The 19076-nt window shown below is 55.3% G+C and overlaps 1 protein-coding gene across 1 annotated transcript; it reads right to left on the bottom strand.

Annotated features, from left to right (window-relative positions):
* Positions 1-114: 114 nt before the first annotated feature.
* vwa1 (von Willebrand factor A domain containing 1) lies at positions 115-9433 on the bottom strand. Its single transcript, XM_041274086.1, has 6 exons — positions 9404-9433; positions 7569-7631; positions 7041-7518; positions 6289-6570; positions 694-972; positions 115-377 (listed from the first exon to the last, which is right to left on the bottom strand). Exons 1-6 carry the CDS (start codon positions 9431-9433, stop codon positions 346-348), a joined length of 1164 nt encoding a protein of 387 aa, XP_041130020.1. The 3' UTR covers positions 115-345.
* Positions 9434-19076: the final 9643 nt, after the last annotated feature.

Below are 19076 nucleotides of genomic sequence, written 5' to 3'. Positions count from 1 at the left end.
TAGAGTGTTGAGCGGGACCCCGCTCCCTGGGCTGCAGTGTGGAAGGCAGTGGGTTTGAGTGGCTCAGTGGTTAGAGAAAGTGCTGGGCTGCAGTGTGGAAGGCAGTGGGTTTGAGGAGCTCAGTGGTTAGAGAAAGTGCTCTGCTGCAGCGTGGAAGGCAGTGGGTTTGAATAGCTCAGTGGTTAGAGAAAGGCTGCTGGTTTGAATCCCAGTTCAGGATAGCTGGAAAGGAGTATACAGTCTCTGGGAGGTTAGTGTTCCCCTGGTCCTTGTCTCTGTGTCTTCAGGGTCATGTCCTGGGTTGCCCCTCTCCCCTTCTCTCTCTCCTTGTGATATTCTGTCCTGTCAGGAAGCATTGCCCTGTGGCAGGGTGGCTGCTGGGAGACACAACAGATCAATATTATCAATACCATGGGAGTCAGACTCCTATTGCACAGCAGCATCACCCAGTCCAGGTTTACTATGAGCTTCATTAGCCCCAGTGTACAGGGAACAAGCTCAGATTATTGAACTCACAGTGTTTAATGGTTTATTACATGAATATATCTGCCTAGTTTAGTTAGCTGAGAGAGAGACTGTCCTAGTTCAGTGTCTCTGTCTGCCTGTGTGTGTCTCTGTGCTGGTCATTGTAACAGAGACAGACTAGGAGGGAGTGTGTCTCTGTCTGCCTGTGTGTGTCTCTGTGCTGCTCACCCTCCAGAGTGCAGGCCTTGGCTGACAGCGCCCTCTGCCTGCCTGAGCGGTACTGCGCAGTCACTGTAACCAGGTAGGTGGTGTTGGGCTGCAGGTTCTGCAGCAGTGTGGAGTTCTGGTTCCGGCTCACCGTGATGGAGCGGGCCTCTCCACTGGGCAGCGGGCCGAACAGAACCTGGAACTCATCCACCAAGTCGGGCAGCACTGGACCCCAGCTCACTCGCACGCTGGTGGGGCAGGAGTCTGAGATCAGGATTCGAGCCGGGCTGAGGGGCTCCTCTGAGGGGGAGAGGAGACAGAACAGGGACAGCGTGAAGCATGAACTTCTGTAAGCGGAACTCTCTGGTCTTGCTTATTGTTTGCTAAAATAGATGTGCTGCCAATTGATTGAGCAAAACATCACACACCTCAACAAAGAGGGAGAGAGAGAGGGCAGTGCAGACTCACCTGGCAGGGTGCTGAAGCTCACAGTGAGAGAGAGGGCAGTGCAGACTCACCTGGCAGGGTGCTGAGGCTCACAGTGTGAGAGAGGGCAGTGCAGACTCACCTGGCAGGGTGCTGAAGCTCACAGTGAGAGAGAGGGCAGTGCAGACTCACCTGGCAGGGTGCTGAAGCTCACAGTGAGAGAGAGGGCAGTGCAGACTCACCTGGCAGGGTGCTGAAGCTCACAGTGAGAGAGAGGGCAGTGCAGACTCACCTGGCAGGGTGCTGAAGCTCACAGTGAGAGAGAGGGCAGTGCAGACTCACCTGGCAGGGTGCTGAAGCTCACAGTGAGAGAGAGGGCAGTGCAGACTCACCTGGCAGGGTGCTGAAGCTCACAGTGAGAGAGAGGGCAGTGCAGACTCACCTGGCAGGGTGCTGAAGCTCACAGTGAGAGAGAGGGCAGTGCAGACTCACCTGGCAGGGTGCTGAAGCTCACAGTGAGAGAGAGGGCAGTGCAGACTCACCTGGCAGGGTGCTGAAGCTCACAGTGAGAGAGAGGGCAGTGCAGACTCACCTGGCAGGGTGCTGAAGCTCACAGTGAGAGAGAGGGCAGTGCAGACTCACCTGGCAGGGTGCTGAAGCTCACAGTGAGAGAGAGGGCAGTGCAGACTCACCTGGCAGGGTGCTGAAGCTCACAGTGAGAGAGAGGGCAGTGCAGACTCACCTGGCAGGGTGCTGAAGCTCACAGTGAGAGAGAGGGCAGTGCAGACTCACCTGGCAGGGTGCTGAAGCTCACAGTGAGAGAGAGGGCAGTGCAGACTCACCTGGCAGGGTGCTGAAGCTCACAGTGAGAGAGAGGGCAGTGCAGACTCACCTGGCAGGGTGCTGAAGCTCACAGTGAGAGAGAGGGCAGTGCAGACTCACCTGGCAGGGTGCTGAGGGTGCTGAAGCTGAAGCACAGTGAGAGAGAGGGCAGTGCAGACTCACCTGGCAGGGTGCTGAAGCTCACAGTGAGAGAGAGGGCAGTGCAGACTCACCTGGCAGGGTGCTGAAGCTCACAGTGAGAGAGAGGGCAGTGCAGACTCACCTGGCAGGGTGCTGAAGCTCACAGTGAGAGAGAGGGCAGTGCAGACTCACCTGGCAGGGTGCTGAAGCTCACAGTGAGAGAGAGGGCAGTGCAGACTCACCTGGCAGGGTGCTGAAGCTCACAGTGAGAGAGAGGGCAGTCACAGTGAGAGAGAGGGCAGTGCAGACTCACCTGGCAGGGTGCTGAAGCTCACAGTGAGAGAGAGGGCAGTGCAGACTCACCTGGCAGGGTGCTGAAGCTCACAGTGAGAGAGAGGGCAGTGCAGACTCACCTGGCAGGGTGCTGAAGCTCACAGTGAGAGAGAGGGCAGTGCAGACTCACCTGGCAGGGTGCTGAAGCTCACAGTGAGAGAGAGGGCAGTGCAGACTCACCTGGCAGGGTGCTGAAGCTCACAGTGAGAGAGAGGGCAGTGCAGACTCACCTGGCAGGGTGCTGAAGCTCACAGTGAGAGAGAGGGCAGTGCAGACTCACCTGGCAGGGTGCTGAAGCTCACAGTGAGAGAGAGGGCAGTGCAGACTCACCTGGCAGGGTGCTGAAGCTCACAGTGAGAGAGAGGGCAGTGCAGACTCACCTGGCAGGGTGCTGAAGCTCACAGTGAGAGAGAGGGCAGTGCAGACTCACCTGGCAGGGTGCTGAGGCTCACAGTGAGAGAGAGGGCAGTGCAGACTCACCTGGCAGGGTGCTGAAGCTCACAGTGAGAGAGAGGGCAGTGCAGACTCACCTGGCAGGGTGCTGAAGCTGTGAGAGAGAGGGCAGTGCAGACTCACCTGGCAGGGTGCTGAAGCTCACAGTGAGAGAGAGGGCAGTGCAGACTCACCTGGCAGGGTGCTGAAGCTCACAGTGAGAGAGAGGGCAGTGCAGACTCACCTGGCAGGGTGCTGAAGCTCACAGTGAGAGAGAGGGCAGTGCAGACTCACCTGGCAGGGTGCTGAAGCGCACAGTGAGAGAGAGGGCAGTGCAGACTCACCTGGCAGGGTGCTGAAGCTCACAGTGAGAGAGAGGGCAGTGCAGACTCACCTGGCAGGGTGCTGAAGCTCACAGTGAGAGAGAGGGCAGTGCAGACTCACCTGGCAGGGTGCTGAAGCTCACAGTGAGAGAGAGGGCAGTGCAGACTCACCTGGCAGGGTGCTGAGGGTGCTGAGGGTGCTGAGCTCACAGTGAGAGAGAGGGCAGTGCAGACTCACCTGGCAGGGTGCTGAAGCTCACAGTGAGAGAGAGGGCAGTGCAGACTCACCTGGCAGGGTGCTGAAGCTCACAGTGAGAGAGAGGGCAGTGCAGACTCACCTGGCAGGGTGCTGAAGCTCACAGTGAGAGAGAGGGCAGTGCAGACTCACCTGGCAGGGTGCTGAAGCTCACAGTGAGAGAGAGGGCAGTGCAGACTCACCTGGCAGGGTGCTGAAGCTCACAGTGAGAGAGAGGGCAGTGCAGACTCACCTGGCAGGGTGCTGAAGCTCACAGTGAGAGAGAGGGCAGTGCAGACTCACCTGGCAGGGTGCTGAAGCTCACAGTGAGAGAGAGGGCAGTGCAGACTCACCTGGCAGGGTGCTGAAGCTCACAGTGAGAGAGAGGGCAGTGCAGACTCACCTGGCAGGGTGCTGAAGCTCACAGTGAGAGAGAGGGCAGTGCAGACTCACCTGGCAGGGTGCTGAAGCTCACAGTGAGAGAGAGGGCAGTGCAGACTCACCTGGCAGGGTGCTGAAGCTCACAGTGAGAGAGAGGGCAGTGCAGACTCACCTGGCAGGGTGCTGAAGCTCACAGTGAGAGAGAGGGCAGTGCAGACTCACCTGGCAGGGTGCTGAAGCTCACAGTGAGAGAGAGGGCAGTGCAGACTCACCTGGCAGGGTGCTGAAGCTCACAGTGAGAGAGAGGGCAGTGCAGACTCACCTGGCAGGGTGCTGAAGCTCACAGTGAGAGAGAGGGCAGTGCAGACTCACCTGGCAGGGTGCTGAAGCTCACAGTGAGAGAGAGGGCAGTGCAGACTCACCTGGCAGGGTGCTGAGGCTCACAGTGAGAGAGAGGGCAGTGCAGACTCACCTGGCAGGGTGCTGAAGCTCACAGTGAGAGAGAGGGCAGTGCAGACTCACCTGGCAGGGTGCTGAAGCTCACAGTGAGAGAGGGGCAGTGCAGACTCACCTGGCAGGGTGCTGAAGCCACAGTGAGAGAGAGGGCAGAGCAGGGTCACCTGGCCAGGGGCTGAGGCTCACAGTGAGAGCAGCACATAGAACCCAGAACCAGTGGACAGCAGAGCGGGCCAGAGCAGCCGGGCGCTGTGAGAGGTCACTTCCACTGCGGACAAGCGCTGAGCACGGATTATATCTGGGAGGAGAGAAGAGCACCGATCGGTTTGTCAATACACATGCTCTGTTACATTTAAGAAATATAAACGCTAAACATTTCTGTACATTTTGTGCAGTAACTTCAGCAGTGCTACTTGCATGACTGCTCCTGGAAATGTGTGTCTGTGGGGATGGTTTCCTGAACCATCAGCGTTAATAATAATGTGAGATTACTGGGCCCCTTCAATCACATCAACTGAAAACTGTCTCTTTAAAGCAGCAGTCAATAGAGCCAACCACCTCACGATGGCAGTATTGCTCTGCCCTAGCTCTCCTTACTGCAGATCTCATCTCACTGAGAGAGACAGGCAGTGCACACTCACCTGACAGGGTGCTGAAGCTCTCCAGTGAGTGAGACTGTGCTGTATAAACAGCAGCGCTGTGCAGTTACTCTGCAGCCTCTCAGCTGTCTGAAGCCTGCGAGCCCCTGTGCAGTGCAGACTCACCGATGATGGCTCCTCTCAGCTCCTCGGTGATCACGTCGAAGGCGTCCACGTCCACGAAGTGAAGGTGCCGGTCTGTGGGGGGCGACGCTGCAGCCGAGAGCTCGGGGTAGTTCCCGTGTCCCGTGGAGACGATCAGCACGGCCACGCCCTCCAGGGTCGCAGCTCACTCATTGGCAGGAGCACAGAGTCTGAAGACACGCCGTCAGAGAGAGAGGGCAGTGCAGACTCCCTGGCAGGGTCCCGGGACCGAACGCCCGCTCAGACTCCCATCCCAGCGCCGAAGCCCGTGTTGGTGTCTCCATGCAGCTGCCTCATGCCTGCCAGCGCCCCCTGTAGGGACTCACCGGAACTGTGCGCAGAGAAGCCAAACTCCGGGGTGGGCTGGGTGCTGACCTGCAACACGCTGACCTGCACCTCCTCTGGCCCGATGGAGAAGGGGCGCAGCAGGGACCCAGTGCAGGAACAGGGTGCTGACCTTCAGAACTCGAGAGAGGGCAGTGCAGCTGCCTGAGGGTGCTCAACCAGAGTGAGAGAGAGGGCAGTGCAGACTCACCTGGCAGGGTGCTGAAGCTCACAGTGAGAGAGAGGGCAGTGCAGACTCACCTGGCAGGGTGCTGAAGCTCACAGTGAGAGAGAGGGCAGTGCAGACTCACCTGGCAGGGTGCTGAAGCTCACAGTGAGAGAGAGGGCAGTGCAGACTCACCTGGCAGGGTGCTGAAGCACACAGTGAGAGAGAGGGCAGTGCAGACTCACCTGGCAGGGTGCTGAAGCTCACAGTGAGAGAGAGGGCAGTGCAGACTCACCTGGCAGGGTGCTGAAGCACACAGTGAGAGAGAGGGCAGTGCAGACTCACCTGGCAGGGTGCTGAAGCTCACAGTGTGAGAGAGGGCAGTGCAGACTCACCTGGCAGGGTGCTGAAGCTCACAGTGAGAGAGAGGGCAGTGCAGACTCACCTGGCAGGGTGCTGAAGCTCACAGTGAGAGAGAGGGCAGTGCAGACTCACCTGGCAGGGTGCTGAAGCACACAGTGAGAGAGAGGGCAGTGCAGACTCACCTGGCAGGGTGCTGAGGCTCACAGTGAGAGAGAGGGCAGTGCAGACTCACCTGGCAGGGTGCTGAAGCACACAGTGAGAGAGAGGGCAGTGCAGACTCACCTGGCAGGGTGCTGAAGCTCACAGTGAGAGAGAGGGCAGTGCAGACTCACCTGGCAGGGTGCTGAAGCTCACAGTGAGAGAGAGGGCAGTGCAGACTCACCTGGCAGGGTGCTGAGGCTCACAGTGAGAGAGAGGGCAGTGCAGACTCACCTGGCAGGGTGCTGAAGTGCACAGTGAGGGGTGCAGTGTACTGCAGGTTAGACTCGGGGGTCAGCGTCGCTGTGTAGCTGGTTTGGGGGCGCAGGCCAGTCAGGGGAGCGCTGTGGGCGGAGCCAGGCAGGGTCACGCTCCGGTGCTGAGCCGGGTCCAGCTGGGACGGGCCGAACCGCAGCACATAGAACCCAGAACCAGTGGACAGCAGAGCGGGCCAGAGCAGCCGGGCGCTGTGAGAGGTCACTTCCACTGCGGACAAGCGCTGAGCACGGATTATATCTGGGAGGAGAGAAGAGCACCGATCGGTTTGTCAATACACATGCTCTGTTACATTTAAGAAATATAAACGCTAAACATTTCTGTACATTTTGTGCAGTAACTTCAGCAGTGCTACTTGCATGACTGCTCCTGGAAATGTGTGTCTGTGGGGATGGTTTCCTGAACCATCAGCGTTAATAATAATGTGAGATTACTGAACCCCTTCAATCACATCAACTGAAAACTGTCTCTTTAAAGCAGCAGTCAATACAGCCAACCACCTCACGATGGCAGTATTGCTCTGCCCTAGCTCTCCTTACTGCAGATCTCATCTCACTCAATACAGACAGGCTGAAGCACACACACTGACAGACCCCAGCCCCTCTCCAGTGTGTGAGACTGTGCTGTATAAACAGCAGCGCTGTGCAGTTACTCTGCAGCCTCTCAGCTGTCTGTTCCCTGCGAGCCCCTGTGTGTGTGTCTCCTCTCACCGATGATGGCTCCTCTCAGCTCCTCGGTGATCACGTCGAAGGCGTCCACGTCCACGAAGTGAAGGTGCCGGTCTGTGGGGGGCGACGCTGCAGCCGAGAGCTCGGGGTAGTTCCCGTGTCCCGTGGAGACGATCAGCACGGCCACGCCCTCCTCTCGCAGCTCCCTCATTGGCTGGAGCACAGAGTCTGAAGACACGCCGTCAGTGACCCAGACGAGCACCCGCGGCACGCCCTCACGGGCCCCCGTCCCGGGACCGAACGCACGCTCCCGCGCCCATCCCAGCGCCGCGCCCGTGTTGGTGTCTCCATGCAGCTGCCTCATGCCTGCCAGCGCCCCCTGTAGGGACTCACCGGAACTGTGCGCAGAGAAGCCAAACTCCGGGGTGGGCTGGGTGCTGACCTGCAACACGCTGACCTGCACCTCCTCTGGCCCGATGGAGAAGGGGCGCAGCAGGGACCCCAGGAACTCACGCACCTTCCTCTGAGGAGACACTGTGAAGCTCCTCGGGCACACACACACACACACACCGAGAACTCGTAAGAGGAGACGCTGCCCGAGGAGTCACACAGACACCCGAGAGGGGACACACACTGTGAGTACACACACAGAGAGAGACACTGAGACACACTGCACACACACACACACACAGAGCGAACAGCGCACACACACACACACACAGAGGAGAGACTGCACTGTGAACACACACACACAGCAGAGGGAGAGACTGCAACACACACACACACACACGCAGAGGGAGACTGCACTGCACAACACACACACCTGCACCTGCACTGTGACACACACACACACACAGATGAGACTGCACACACACAGAGACACTGACACACACCCACACACACACGCACACTTCACACACAGAGAACTCGTAAGAGGAGACGCTGCCCGAGGACTGTGACACACACACACACACACACACAGAGGAGAGACTGCACGGTGAACACAGGACACACACACACAGAGGAGAGACTGCACTGTGAACACACACACACACACACTGAACACACTCTGACGTGACACTTTTTGTGTGAACTGTGTGTGTGGTGTGTCACCACAGAGACGTGACTGCACTGTGTGTGTGTCCTCACAACACACACGTGGGTTCTGTTGCACTGTGAACACACACACACACACACAGAGGAGAGACACTGTGAACACAGACACACACTGCACAGTGGAACACACACACACACACACACACACACAGAGGAGAGACTGCACTGTGAACACACACACACACACACACACACACACAGAGGAGAGACTGCACTGTGAACACACACACACACACACACACACAGAGGAGAGACTGCACTGTGAACACACACACACACACACACACAGAGGAGAGACTGCACTGTGAACACACACACACACACACACACACACACAGGAGAGACTGCACTGTGAACACACACACACACACACACACAGGACAGACTGCACACACACACACACACACACACACAGAGGAGACACACACACACAGAGGAGAGACTGCACTGTGAACACACACACACACACACACACACAGAGGAGAGACTGCACTGTGAACACACACACACACACACACAGAGGAGAGACTGCACTGTGAACACACACACACACACACAGGAGAGAGACTGCACTGTGAACACACACACACACACACACACAGAGGAGACTTGACGTGACAACTCGTGTGTGTGTGTGGTCTCCTCAGACGCACTGTGACACACACACACACACACACACACACACACACACACACACACAGAGGTGAGACTGCACTCTCCTCTCTGACCACTGTGACACACACACAGTGGACACACAGGGAGAGACTGCACACACACACACACACACACAGAGGAGAGACTGCACTGTGAACACACACACACTGCACACACACACACAGAGAGACTGCTCTGTGATACACACACACACACACGAGTGGACTGCACTGTGAACACACCACACACCCACACACAGAGAGACGAAGCACTTGACACTGTGAACACACACACACACACACACACACACACACACAGATGCACACTGAACGTGACACCACACAGAGGAGAGACTGCACTCACACACACACACACACACACACACAGAGGAGAGACTGCACTGTGAACACACACACACACACACACAGAGGAGAGACTGCACTGTGACACACACACACACACACACACACACACACACACACACACAGAGAGGAGAGACTGCACTGTGAACACACACACACACACACACACAGAGGAGAGACTGCACTGTGAACACACACACACACACACACACACACAGAGACTGCACTGTGAACACACACACACCCACGTGAGACTCACAAACACACACAAACACACAACAGCTGAGAGGACTGTGTGAACATCCTTCTGACGTGACACGTGAGGACGTGCACACACACACACACACACACACACACACACAGAGGAGAGACTGCACTGTGAACACACACACACACACACACAGAGGAGAGACTGCACTGTGAACACACACACACACACACACACACACACACACACACACACACACAGACACTGGAGAGACTGCACACAAACACACACACACACACACACACACAGAGGAGAGACTGCACTGTGAACACACACACACACACACAGAGACACACACACACACGCACTGTGTGAGACTGCACTGTGACACACACACACACAGAGGAGAGACACTGTGACACACACACACACACACAGAGGAGAGACTGCACTGTGAACACACACACACACACACAGAGGAGAGACTGCACTGTGAACACACACACACACACTGCACTGTGAACACACACACACACACACAGAGGAGAGACTGCACTGTGAACACACACACACACACACACAGAGAGAGACTGCACTGTGAACACACACACACACACACACACACAGTCGATCACCTGGACGACACACACACAAGGACACACCCACAGTGGAGAGACTGGACAACACTGCCCCCCCCCACACATCACACACACAGAGAGGAGACTGCACTGTGACACACACTTGTGTCTCCACTGCACTGTGAACACACTGACACACCACACACCACACAGACACACACACCCACCAACAGAGACTGTCAGAGGAGAGACTGCTCTGACACACACACACACACACACACAGAGGAGAGACTGCACACACACACACACACACACAGCAGAGGAGACACTGCACTGTGAACACACACCACACACACACACAGTGTGAGTGTCTCCTGCACTGTGTGAACACACACACACACACACACACACAGAGGAGAGACTGCACTGTGAACACACACACACACACACACACACAGAGGAGAGACTGCACTGTGAACACACACACACACACACACAGAGGAGAGACTGCACTGTGAAACACACAACACAACACTGCACTGTGAGGCGACACACACACACACACACACAGAGACACACACACACACACACACTGTGAGACACACTGTGAACACACACACACACACCACAGGGAGAGACTGCACTGTGAACACACACACACACACACACACACACACAGAGAGAGAGACTGCACTGTGAACACACACACACACAGAGGAGAGACTGCATGCGTGAACACACACACACAACACACACTTAAGACATTGCACTGTGAACACACACACACACACAGAGGAGAGACTGCACTGTGAACACACACACACACACACACACAGAGGAGAGACTGCACTGTGAACACACACACACACACACACACAGAGGAGAGACTGCACTGTGAACACACACACACACACACACAGAGGAGAGACTGCACTGTGAACACACACACACACACACAGAGGAGAGACTGCACTGTGAACACACACACACACACAGACAGAGGAAAATGTGCACACACACACACACACACACACACACACAGGGAGAGACTGCACTGTGAACACACACACACAGAGAGGAGAGACTGCACTGTGAACACACACACACACACACAGAGGAGAGACTGCACTGTGAACACACACACACACACACAGAGGAGAGACTGCACTGTGAACACACACACACACACACACACACACTGTGAACACACACACACACACACACAGAGGAGAGACTGCACTGTGAACACACACACACACACACACACACACACAGAGAGGAGAGACTGCACTGTGAACACACAGGGAATCCAGCTGCTTTCCACGCTGGGAATTTGCTCTGCATTCCTGGGCTCTGTGCTGGAGAAGCAGCTCTTGTATCTTCTCAGTAGGTCTGGTTGGTCGTTTTTGGCAGATTCTCACAGTTAATTACAGGACTTCTACCCAGTGCACGCCAGCTAAACGCAGGGGTGAAATCAAGACTCCTGTTACAGAGCAGCTTCCCCCATTCCAGGTTTTAGCAGGAGCTTGATGAGCCGCAGTGTGTGGGTAACAAGCTCAGGCGTGTCTGATTAAACTGGATCACACTGCTATGCAATGGGAGTCTTCTTTCTATCCCTGAAATAAACTGTCCCCGAACTGGAGTAAAATAATCAATAAAGCGCTATGTACAGGCAGCTGCCGCCCAGTCTAAAGAGACGTGTATTTACACGATGCATTCCCCCCGCCTGCTCTCCCGTTCAGCGCGACTGTAACACGGGACCCCTACAGCGCTCGGACAGAGACACCAGAGCACTGCACTGGAACAGCACCGGCACCATTACACAGCGGGCTCTTCTTAAACACGACCCCGGGACATTCCGGCACAATCGGTAGCCGCGGGCACGGCGCTACGCCCAGAGACTCGCCCGTTCCGCTCTACTCACCGGCCGCAGGTAAACTCCGTCCGCTCTCCGAGACCGGCGAGGCTGCCGGCTGCAGCAGAGCAAGGAAACAGCCGCAGAGGACAAGGAGGAGGAGCGCAACCCCGCAGCACGGAGGCTTCATTGTATCTCGGCTCTTTGTGGCAGCACCGCCGCACTTTATATGTATTGTTGTTATTATTCAGCGAGGCGAGTGATCGGCGCGCCGCCTTGCTTTGAAAGAAATCCCCAGATTTCAGCAAGGTGCACGAACCCGAAAAGTACAGTGCTGGTGTGATCATACTCCCAGCCCGGAGCAACAGGTCCGGCTCTCGGGGTGCAGCCCCGCTGCCAGGTCGCTACTGTCTGCCTTGTGTTCAAGAAAGAAGAGTCGAGTGCAAGCGGCGGATTGCAGCTGCGCCTTTCGGTCACCTGCTTCCAAACGCGCTGCCGCTGATCCCGGTTCAGAAGCGTGTATCGAGCAAGACCCTGTCCCTGTGCGAGTCTCTGTGTGTGACTATTCCACAGCCTGTCTCCGTCCCTGTGCGACTGTGCCTCGCTGCACTGCTCTCTCGCCCGCTTGTCTCCGCAGAGTCCAGCGCTGCTTGCATGAAGGCAGGCAGGAGGGGCGTCACGGCTGGACGAGCGCCAGGAAGGCATCCACTTGTCAGCTCTCAGGCTGGCGGTGACGCGCGGGCAGGTCTGCGCACTACGACAGTTAACGTTAAGTGACTTCATGCGTGAAAGAGGACATTGCAATGCAAACTTAAACATTGACATGATAAAGTCATCTATTAAAGGAAAGGGGTCCGCGTGTTTAAGACTGAACTTGGGATCTGGGAACATACTGTTTGTTTATGTATTTTGTTATTGACAGTTTTTGACACTTGTCTTACAAAATAATTATAATGCAAAACTTTTAAAATATTACCAAGCTGTATAGTCCAGCTTTGACATTAGCAGCTACAGTGGGACAGAGCAGAGGAAAATGCAGGTCAGTGTGTAAGTGCAGTTTATAGAGCAGGGCAGAGTGGGCCCTGCAAGAGAGAGGGAGAGACGCAGGATTGATTAAACAGGGCTTCAGTGCCAGCTGAAATAAGACGAAAATGCAGCACAGCACTGTGCTAATAGAGCGAGAGCCAGGGAGGGAGGGAAAGAGAAGTGAATAAAGAAATATACTGCGGTCCCTGTGAACCGAATCCTCGTCAACAGAAACAGAAACCAGGAAAGCAGCTCCCCACCCATGCTGTGCATTTACCACTTTACCATGTTTATTACTGAGCTTTACCAGACCTCTCTGTGCTTTACAATGCTTCCCTGTGCTTTACCAGACCTCTCTGTGCTTCACAATGCTTCCCCATGCTTTACCAGACCTCTCTGTGCTTTACAATGCTTTCCTGTGCTTTACCAGACCTCTCTGTGCTTTACAATGCTTCCCTGTACTTTACCAGACCTCTCTGTGCTTTACAATGCTTCCCTATGCTTTACCAGACCTCTCTGTGCTTTACAATGCTTCCCTATGCTTTACCAGACCTCTCTGTGCTTTACAATGCTTCCCTGTGCTTTACCAGACCTCTCTGTGCTTTACAATGCTTCCCTGTGCTTTACCAGACCTCTCTGTGCTTTACAATGCTTCCCTGTGCTTTACCAGACCTCTCTGTGCTTTACAATGCTTCCCTATGCTTTACCAGACCTCTCTGTGCTTTACAATGCTTCCCTATGCTTTACCAGACCTCTCTGTGCTTTACAATGCTTCCCTGTGCTTTACCAGACCTCTCTGTGTTTTACAATGCTTCCCTATGCTTTACCAGACCTCTCTGTGCTTCACAATGCTTCCCTATGCTTTACCAGACCTCTCTGTGCTTTACAATGCTTCCCTGTGCTTTACCAGACCTCTCTGTGTTTTACAATGCTTGCCTATGCTTTCCAGGCTGTCACTGTGCTGTATTACGCTGTGCTGTGCTGTCACTGTGCTGTATTACGCTGCGCTGTGCTGTCACTGTGCTGTATTACGCTGTGCTGTGCTGTCACTGTGCTGTATTACGCTGTGCTGTGCTGTTACTATGGGGAGCTTTCATAAGGGCATGCCAGGTAGTTTACACCTTTGTGAATCATCTTTAATTATCTGAGTAACATGACAGATACAAGCTTTCATGGAAGCGTTTTATTAGTTCATTGAGTTTTACCGTCTCCCCGGCACCCTGTCCTATCCTGTCCTGTCCTGCCCTGTCCTGTCCTGTCCTGTCCTGTCCTGGCCCACACTGACTGGCTGCATTCCGAGATGCAGAGTAGAAGTCATGGAATATTCCGGAGTAGAGGCAGCATTCCGATCTGCGGGGGGGGGGGTGTTATGGTTAATGGTTTATGGTTTATACTGACATAGTCAGTCAATAAGGGAGGGGAGTGCTGGGACAGTCACTGCGCTATTTTAGACACAGCTGGATCACTTTCACCCTGGAAGAGATGCTGACCAGCCAGGCTGGGTCCCCAAGAGGAGCAATATGCTCACAGCAGCCAGGAGAGAAACTCCCTGTGCCCCTGCCAAGCACAGCCCTGCCCTGGCACCCAGCCAGGAGTGCTTAATAGTTCAGCCTGCTCCACAGAAATGAGAAAACTAACCATGGTGTGAATCACAACAGACACCTCCCCCTCTCCTCCTCCCCTGCTCCTTCCCCTCCTCCCCCTCCTCCCCTGCTCCTTGTAAAGCACAGAGAGGTCTGGGAAAGCATAGGGAAGCATTGTAAAGCACAGAGAGGTCTGGTAAAGCATAGGGAAGCATTGTAAAGCACAGAGAGGTCTGGTAAAGCACAGGGAAGCATTGTAAAGCACAGAGAGGTCTGGTAAAGCACAGGGAAGCATTGTAAAGCACAGAGAGGTCTGGTAAAGCACAGGGAAGCTCTGTGCTTTCCCATGCTGTCCCTGTGCTGTGCTGTTGGTACAGGACTCTCTTATAAGGAGGCAGCCTGGCTCAGCTGCATCCTCTCATACGTCAGCCTTGTCTAAGAAGTCAATGTTCCTCTGCTTTACTGTATAAGGACACTTGGCTGAGTCTCTGTGTTCAGTATGTGATGCTTGTCAGGTCTGTGTGGAGGAGGCAGCTGTAAACACTCTGGCTGTGTTTACAGGAGAGCTGCTGGAGCCGCCAGCCCCCCTGGCACAGCCCGCCTGACCCCCCCTGGTACAGGCAGCCTGCCTGGGCACAGAGCAGGGAGCAGCCCTGCACTCCCCAGAACAATTAAAACGTTCCTGCATCCAGATCCCAAGATAAATGAGCTCGGGATCCAGACATAGCAATGGAGTTTCATCGGTGAGCCGCAGTGAAACCCAAGCTTGTCACTTCCGTCTCTCTCAGGATCGAGTTCACGCCATCTCATTTACAAGGAGGTCCTCGTCTCACAGTTCAGGCATGGTGACGCTCACACGCACACACACTGAGACACACACATACTGAGACACACAGACACAGTGATGCACACACACACACACACACACACACTCGGCACTCATTATCAAGGTGCAGGGGGACACTGTTGTATTGTGTTGTTGTGTAATAAAGCCTCTCTCTGAGTTGATTGTTTGCTTCTGAGAGCGCAGATCCTCCTCCTCCTCCTCCAGTGAGACTCGGGAGTGGCAGGTTCTCTTGCCTCAGCACACGCACACAGCAGCTCCTCCTCCTCCTCCAGTGAGACTCGGGAGTGGCAGGTTCTCTTGCCTCAGCACACGCACACAGCAGCTCCTCCTCCTCCTCCAGTGAGACTCGGGAGTGGCAGGTTCTCTTGCCTCAGCACACGCACACAGCAGCTCCTCCTCCTCCTCCAGTGAGACTCGGGAGTGGCAGGTTCTCTTGCCTCAGCACACGCACACAGCAGCTCCTCCTCCTCCTCCAGTGAGACTCGGGAGTGGCAGGTTCTCTTGCCTCAGCACACGCACACAATGGCTCCTTTCTCTCATGATCTCTGGGATTGCTTTTAGTGTTTGAAGGTGCAGCGCTGGAGAGGGAGAGAGAGGTGCAGACGTAAACCTTGAAGAGCCTCCTGCCTGTTTGTGTGTCTGTCTGTGTGTCTGCCTGTGTGTCTGCCTGTGTGTCTCTGTGTATGTCTCTGTGTGTGTCTGTGTGTCTGTCTGTGTGTCGCACACAGCAGCTCCTCCTCCTCCTCCAGTGAGACTCAGGAGTGGCAGGTTCTCTGTGCCTCTCTCTGTGTCTGTCTGTGTGTCCTCCTCCTGTGTCTCAGTGAGACTCAGGAGTGGCAGGTTCTCTTGCCTCAGCACACGCACACAATGTGTCCTTTGTGTCTCATGATCTCTGGGTGTGTGTCTCTTGTGTCAGTGTCTGTCTGTGTGTCTGTGTGTCTGTGTGTCTGTCTGTCCCAGTGCAGGTCTGTGTGAAAGCGTGCCCTGGCTGTGTGCTGAAGGCTGGCTGTGTCAGAACTGTGCAGTGCTAGCTGCGCCAGTGCTGGATCTCCTCACACAGCTGCCCTGGTCTCTCTGGTATCCAGTCAGTCAGAGCTGCAGCTGAGCTGGGCTCGGGTGTCCAGTTAAGAATTCATGACCTCAGACACACTGGAGAGCTGGAGAGGGTGGGGTTCCCTGAGCGGGGCTGGAGAGGGTGGGGTTCCCTGGGCGGGGCTGGAGAGGGTGGGGTTCCCTGGGCGGGGCTGGAGAGGGTGGGGTTCCCTGACCGGGGCTGGAGAGGGTGGGGTTCCCTGAGCGGGGTTGGAGAGTGTGGGGTTCCCTGAGCGGGGCTGGAGAGGGTGGGGTTCCCTGGGCGGGGTTGGAGAGGGTGGGGTTCCCTGAGCGGGGCTGGAGAGGGTGGGGTTCCCTGAGCGGGGCTGGAGAGGGTGGGGTTCCCTGAGCGGGGCTGGAGAGGGTGGGGTTCCCTGAGCGGGGCTGGAGAGGGTGGGGTTCCCTGAGCGGGGCTGGAGAGGGTGGGGTTCCCTGGGCGGGGCTGGAGAGGGTGGGGTTCCCTGAGCGGGGCTGGAGAGTGTGGGGTTCCCTGAGCGGGGCTGGAGAGGGTGGGGTTCCCTGAGCGGGGCTGGAGAGGGTGGGGTTCCCTGAGCGGGGCTGGAGAGGGTGGGGTTCCCTGGGCGGGGTTGGAGAGGGTGGGGTTCCCTGAGCGGGGCTGGAGAGGGTGGGGTTCCCTGAGCTCGGGCCACGCAGCTCATTAGCAGAGAATGCAGTCCCTCGATTGACCCTCACTGGGCCTCAGTTGAAACTCACAGTTAAACAATTAGGTTATGATTGTGCGTGTGTGTGCATGAGTGTGTGTGTGTGTGTGTGCGTGATTGTTTCTCTGTGTGTGTGTGTGTGTGAGTGTGTGTGTGTGTGTGTGCGTGTGTGTGCGTGATTGTGTGTGTGTGTGTGTGAGTGTGTGTGTGTTGTTTGTGTCTGTGTGTGTGTGTGTGTGTGTTTGTCTCTGTGTGTGTGTGTGTGTGTGTGTGTGTGTGTGTGTGTGTGTGCGTGAGTGTTTCTCTGTGTGTGTGTGTGTGTTCTCTGTGTGTGTGTGTGTGTGCGTGATTGTTTCTCTGTGTGTGTGTGTGTGTGTGATTGTTTCTCTGTGTGTGTGTGTGTGTGAGTGTTTCTGTGCACAGACATGTATGTCTGTAGTTGACCTGTGGTGTGTGTGTCGTAGTCTATGTCTCAGAGTGTGTGTGTGTATATGAGTGTTTCTCTGTGTGTGTGTGAGTGTCTCTCTGTGTGTGTGTGTGTGTGTGTGTGTGTGTGTGTGTGTGTGTGTGTGTCTGTATGTCTCAGAGTGTGTGTGTGTATATGAGTGTTTCTCTGTGTGTGTGTGAGTGTGTGTGTGTGTGTGAGAGTGTCTCTGTGTCTCTGTGTGTGTGAGTGTGCAGAGCAGATGTGACACAGTGAAAGTATGGAGGACTCTGTTCCTCCCCCAGGCTGAGTCCGTTCTCCTGTCACTCAGACTGGGGTGGGAGCAAGTTTTGGACAGGTCCCAGGAGTAACGATAATGACAGACTGCAGCTCAGGGGGACTGACTGACAGACCGAAACAAGGCCTCAATTATAGAGAGGGGAGGAGGAGGGGGAGAGGAGAGGAGAGGAGAGAGAGGTTCATGCTAAACGCAGGACGCTTCACAAGTATAATTATACAGTTTGAGCCACAGCTGTGAGATGTTTGTGGTGTAGAATCTGATCTAAGAGCCCTCTGACCTCACTGCCTGTACCGCTGCCCTTTCCCCTCTGACCTCACTGCCTGTACCGCTGCCCTTTCCCCTCTGACCTCACTGCCTGTACCGCTGCCCTTTCCCCTCTGACCTCAGAGCCCATACCACTGCCCTTTCCCCTCTGACCTCACTGCCCGTACCACTGCCCTTTCCCCTCTGACCTCACTGCCTGTACCGCTGCCCTTTCCCCTCTGACCTCAGAGCCCGTACCGCTGCCCTTTCCCCTCTGACCTCACTGCCTGTACCGCTGCCCTTTCTCCCATTCTGTTCAGCGCTGTGGCTGCATTGTCTCAGGGGCGCTGAAAAGCCTTCTGTGCAAACACACTGAGAAGCTCTCAGAGAGGCCCCTTGCTTGGTTGTTTTGTTTATAAATCTGTTTATCAGTACAGGAATCAGCTGTTTACATTCTAGAGGAAATCGTCAGGTTCCAGCTCCCTGAGCCTTGGGGTGTTGCACGGTAGCTGGTGAAGGGATCAGCTCGTTGGCCTGGCGACACTTCAGTCAGCTCGTTGGCCTGGCATGCTTTCAATCGCTTGGCAGCAGCCAGAACACTTCCCCACAGGTTTGCTTTGATTGTGTTGTTTTGTTTAAATCTATTTCTGTCTGGTTTGTGTACCTTTCTTCATCTCTCTGAAGGACGGGGAGGGTGGGGCACGCACTAAAAAGATCAGCAGACAGAATTCTTTATTAAAAAAACAACCATTGTTCCTAACTGGAGAAACAGCCTCTGAACTGCTCAGAGAGAGAGAGAGAAAGCAAACACTTTGAAACCAAACTGAGACTCACCCTGAACTGGAGAGTGGAACTGCAGATCCCTCTACATGAGGGAGGAGGAGACTCTGCACAGCTCTGCACAGCCCGGGGAAGGACGTTCAGGGTGATGAAAACTGAAAAGGGTTTTTAAAAGCATCCCTCCCCCTCCTAACAACGACACAAGCAGCCCCAGTGCAACCCAGAGCAACCAGTCCAGTGAAGCTTCTTGTCGTCCACAGAGAGGGAGGGACGGCCCACAGTGTCAGAAATGAGACGCTTGATCCCCAGGGATCGGCTGAAGCCGCTGGTTCACAGCAGGAATTGCT

This window comes from Polyodon spathula, chromosome 16, assembly GCF_017654505.1.
Source record: "Polyodon spathula isolate WHYD16114869_AA chromosome 16, ASM1765450v1, whole genome shotgun sequence".
Lineage (NCBI taxonomy): Eukaryota > Metazoa > Chordata > Actinopteri > Acipenseriformes > Polyodontidae > Polyodon > Polyodon spathula.
The sequence above is the reverse complement of the archived record's forward strand: the minus strand, read 5'-3'. Positions and strand labels throughout refer to the sequence as shown.

Coding starts and splice junctions, on each gene's coding strand:
- vwa1 (XM_041274086.1), bottom strand. CDS start 9,433: ATGTTCACACAGTCCTCTCAGCTGTTGTGT. Junction 7,632..9,403: donor AGTCCTCTCAGCTGTTGTGT/GTTTGTGTGTGT, acceptor GTGTACTCACAG/TGTGTGTCCCCTCTCGGGTG. Junction 6,571..7,040: donor GCTGAGAGGAGCCATCATCG/GTGAGAGGAGAC, acceptor CTCTCCTCCCAG/ATATAATCCGTGCTCAGCGC.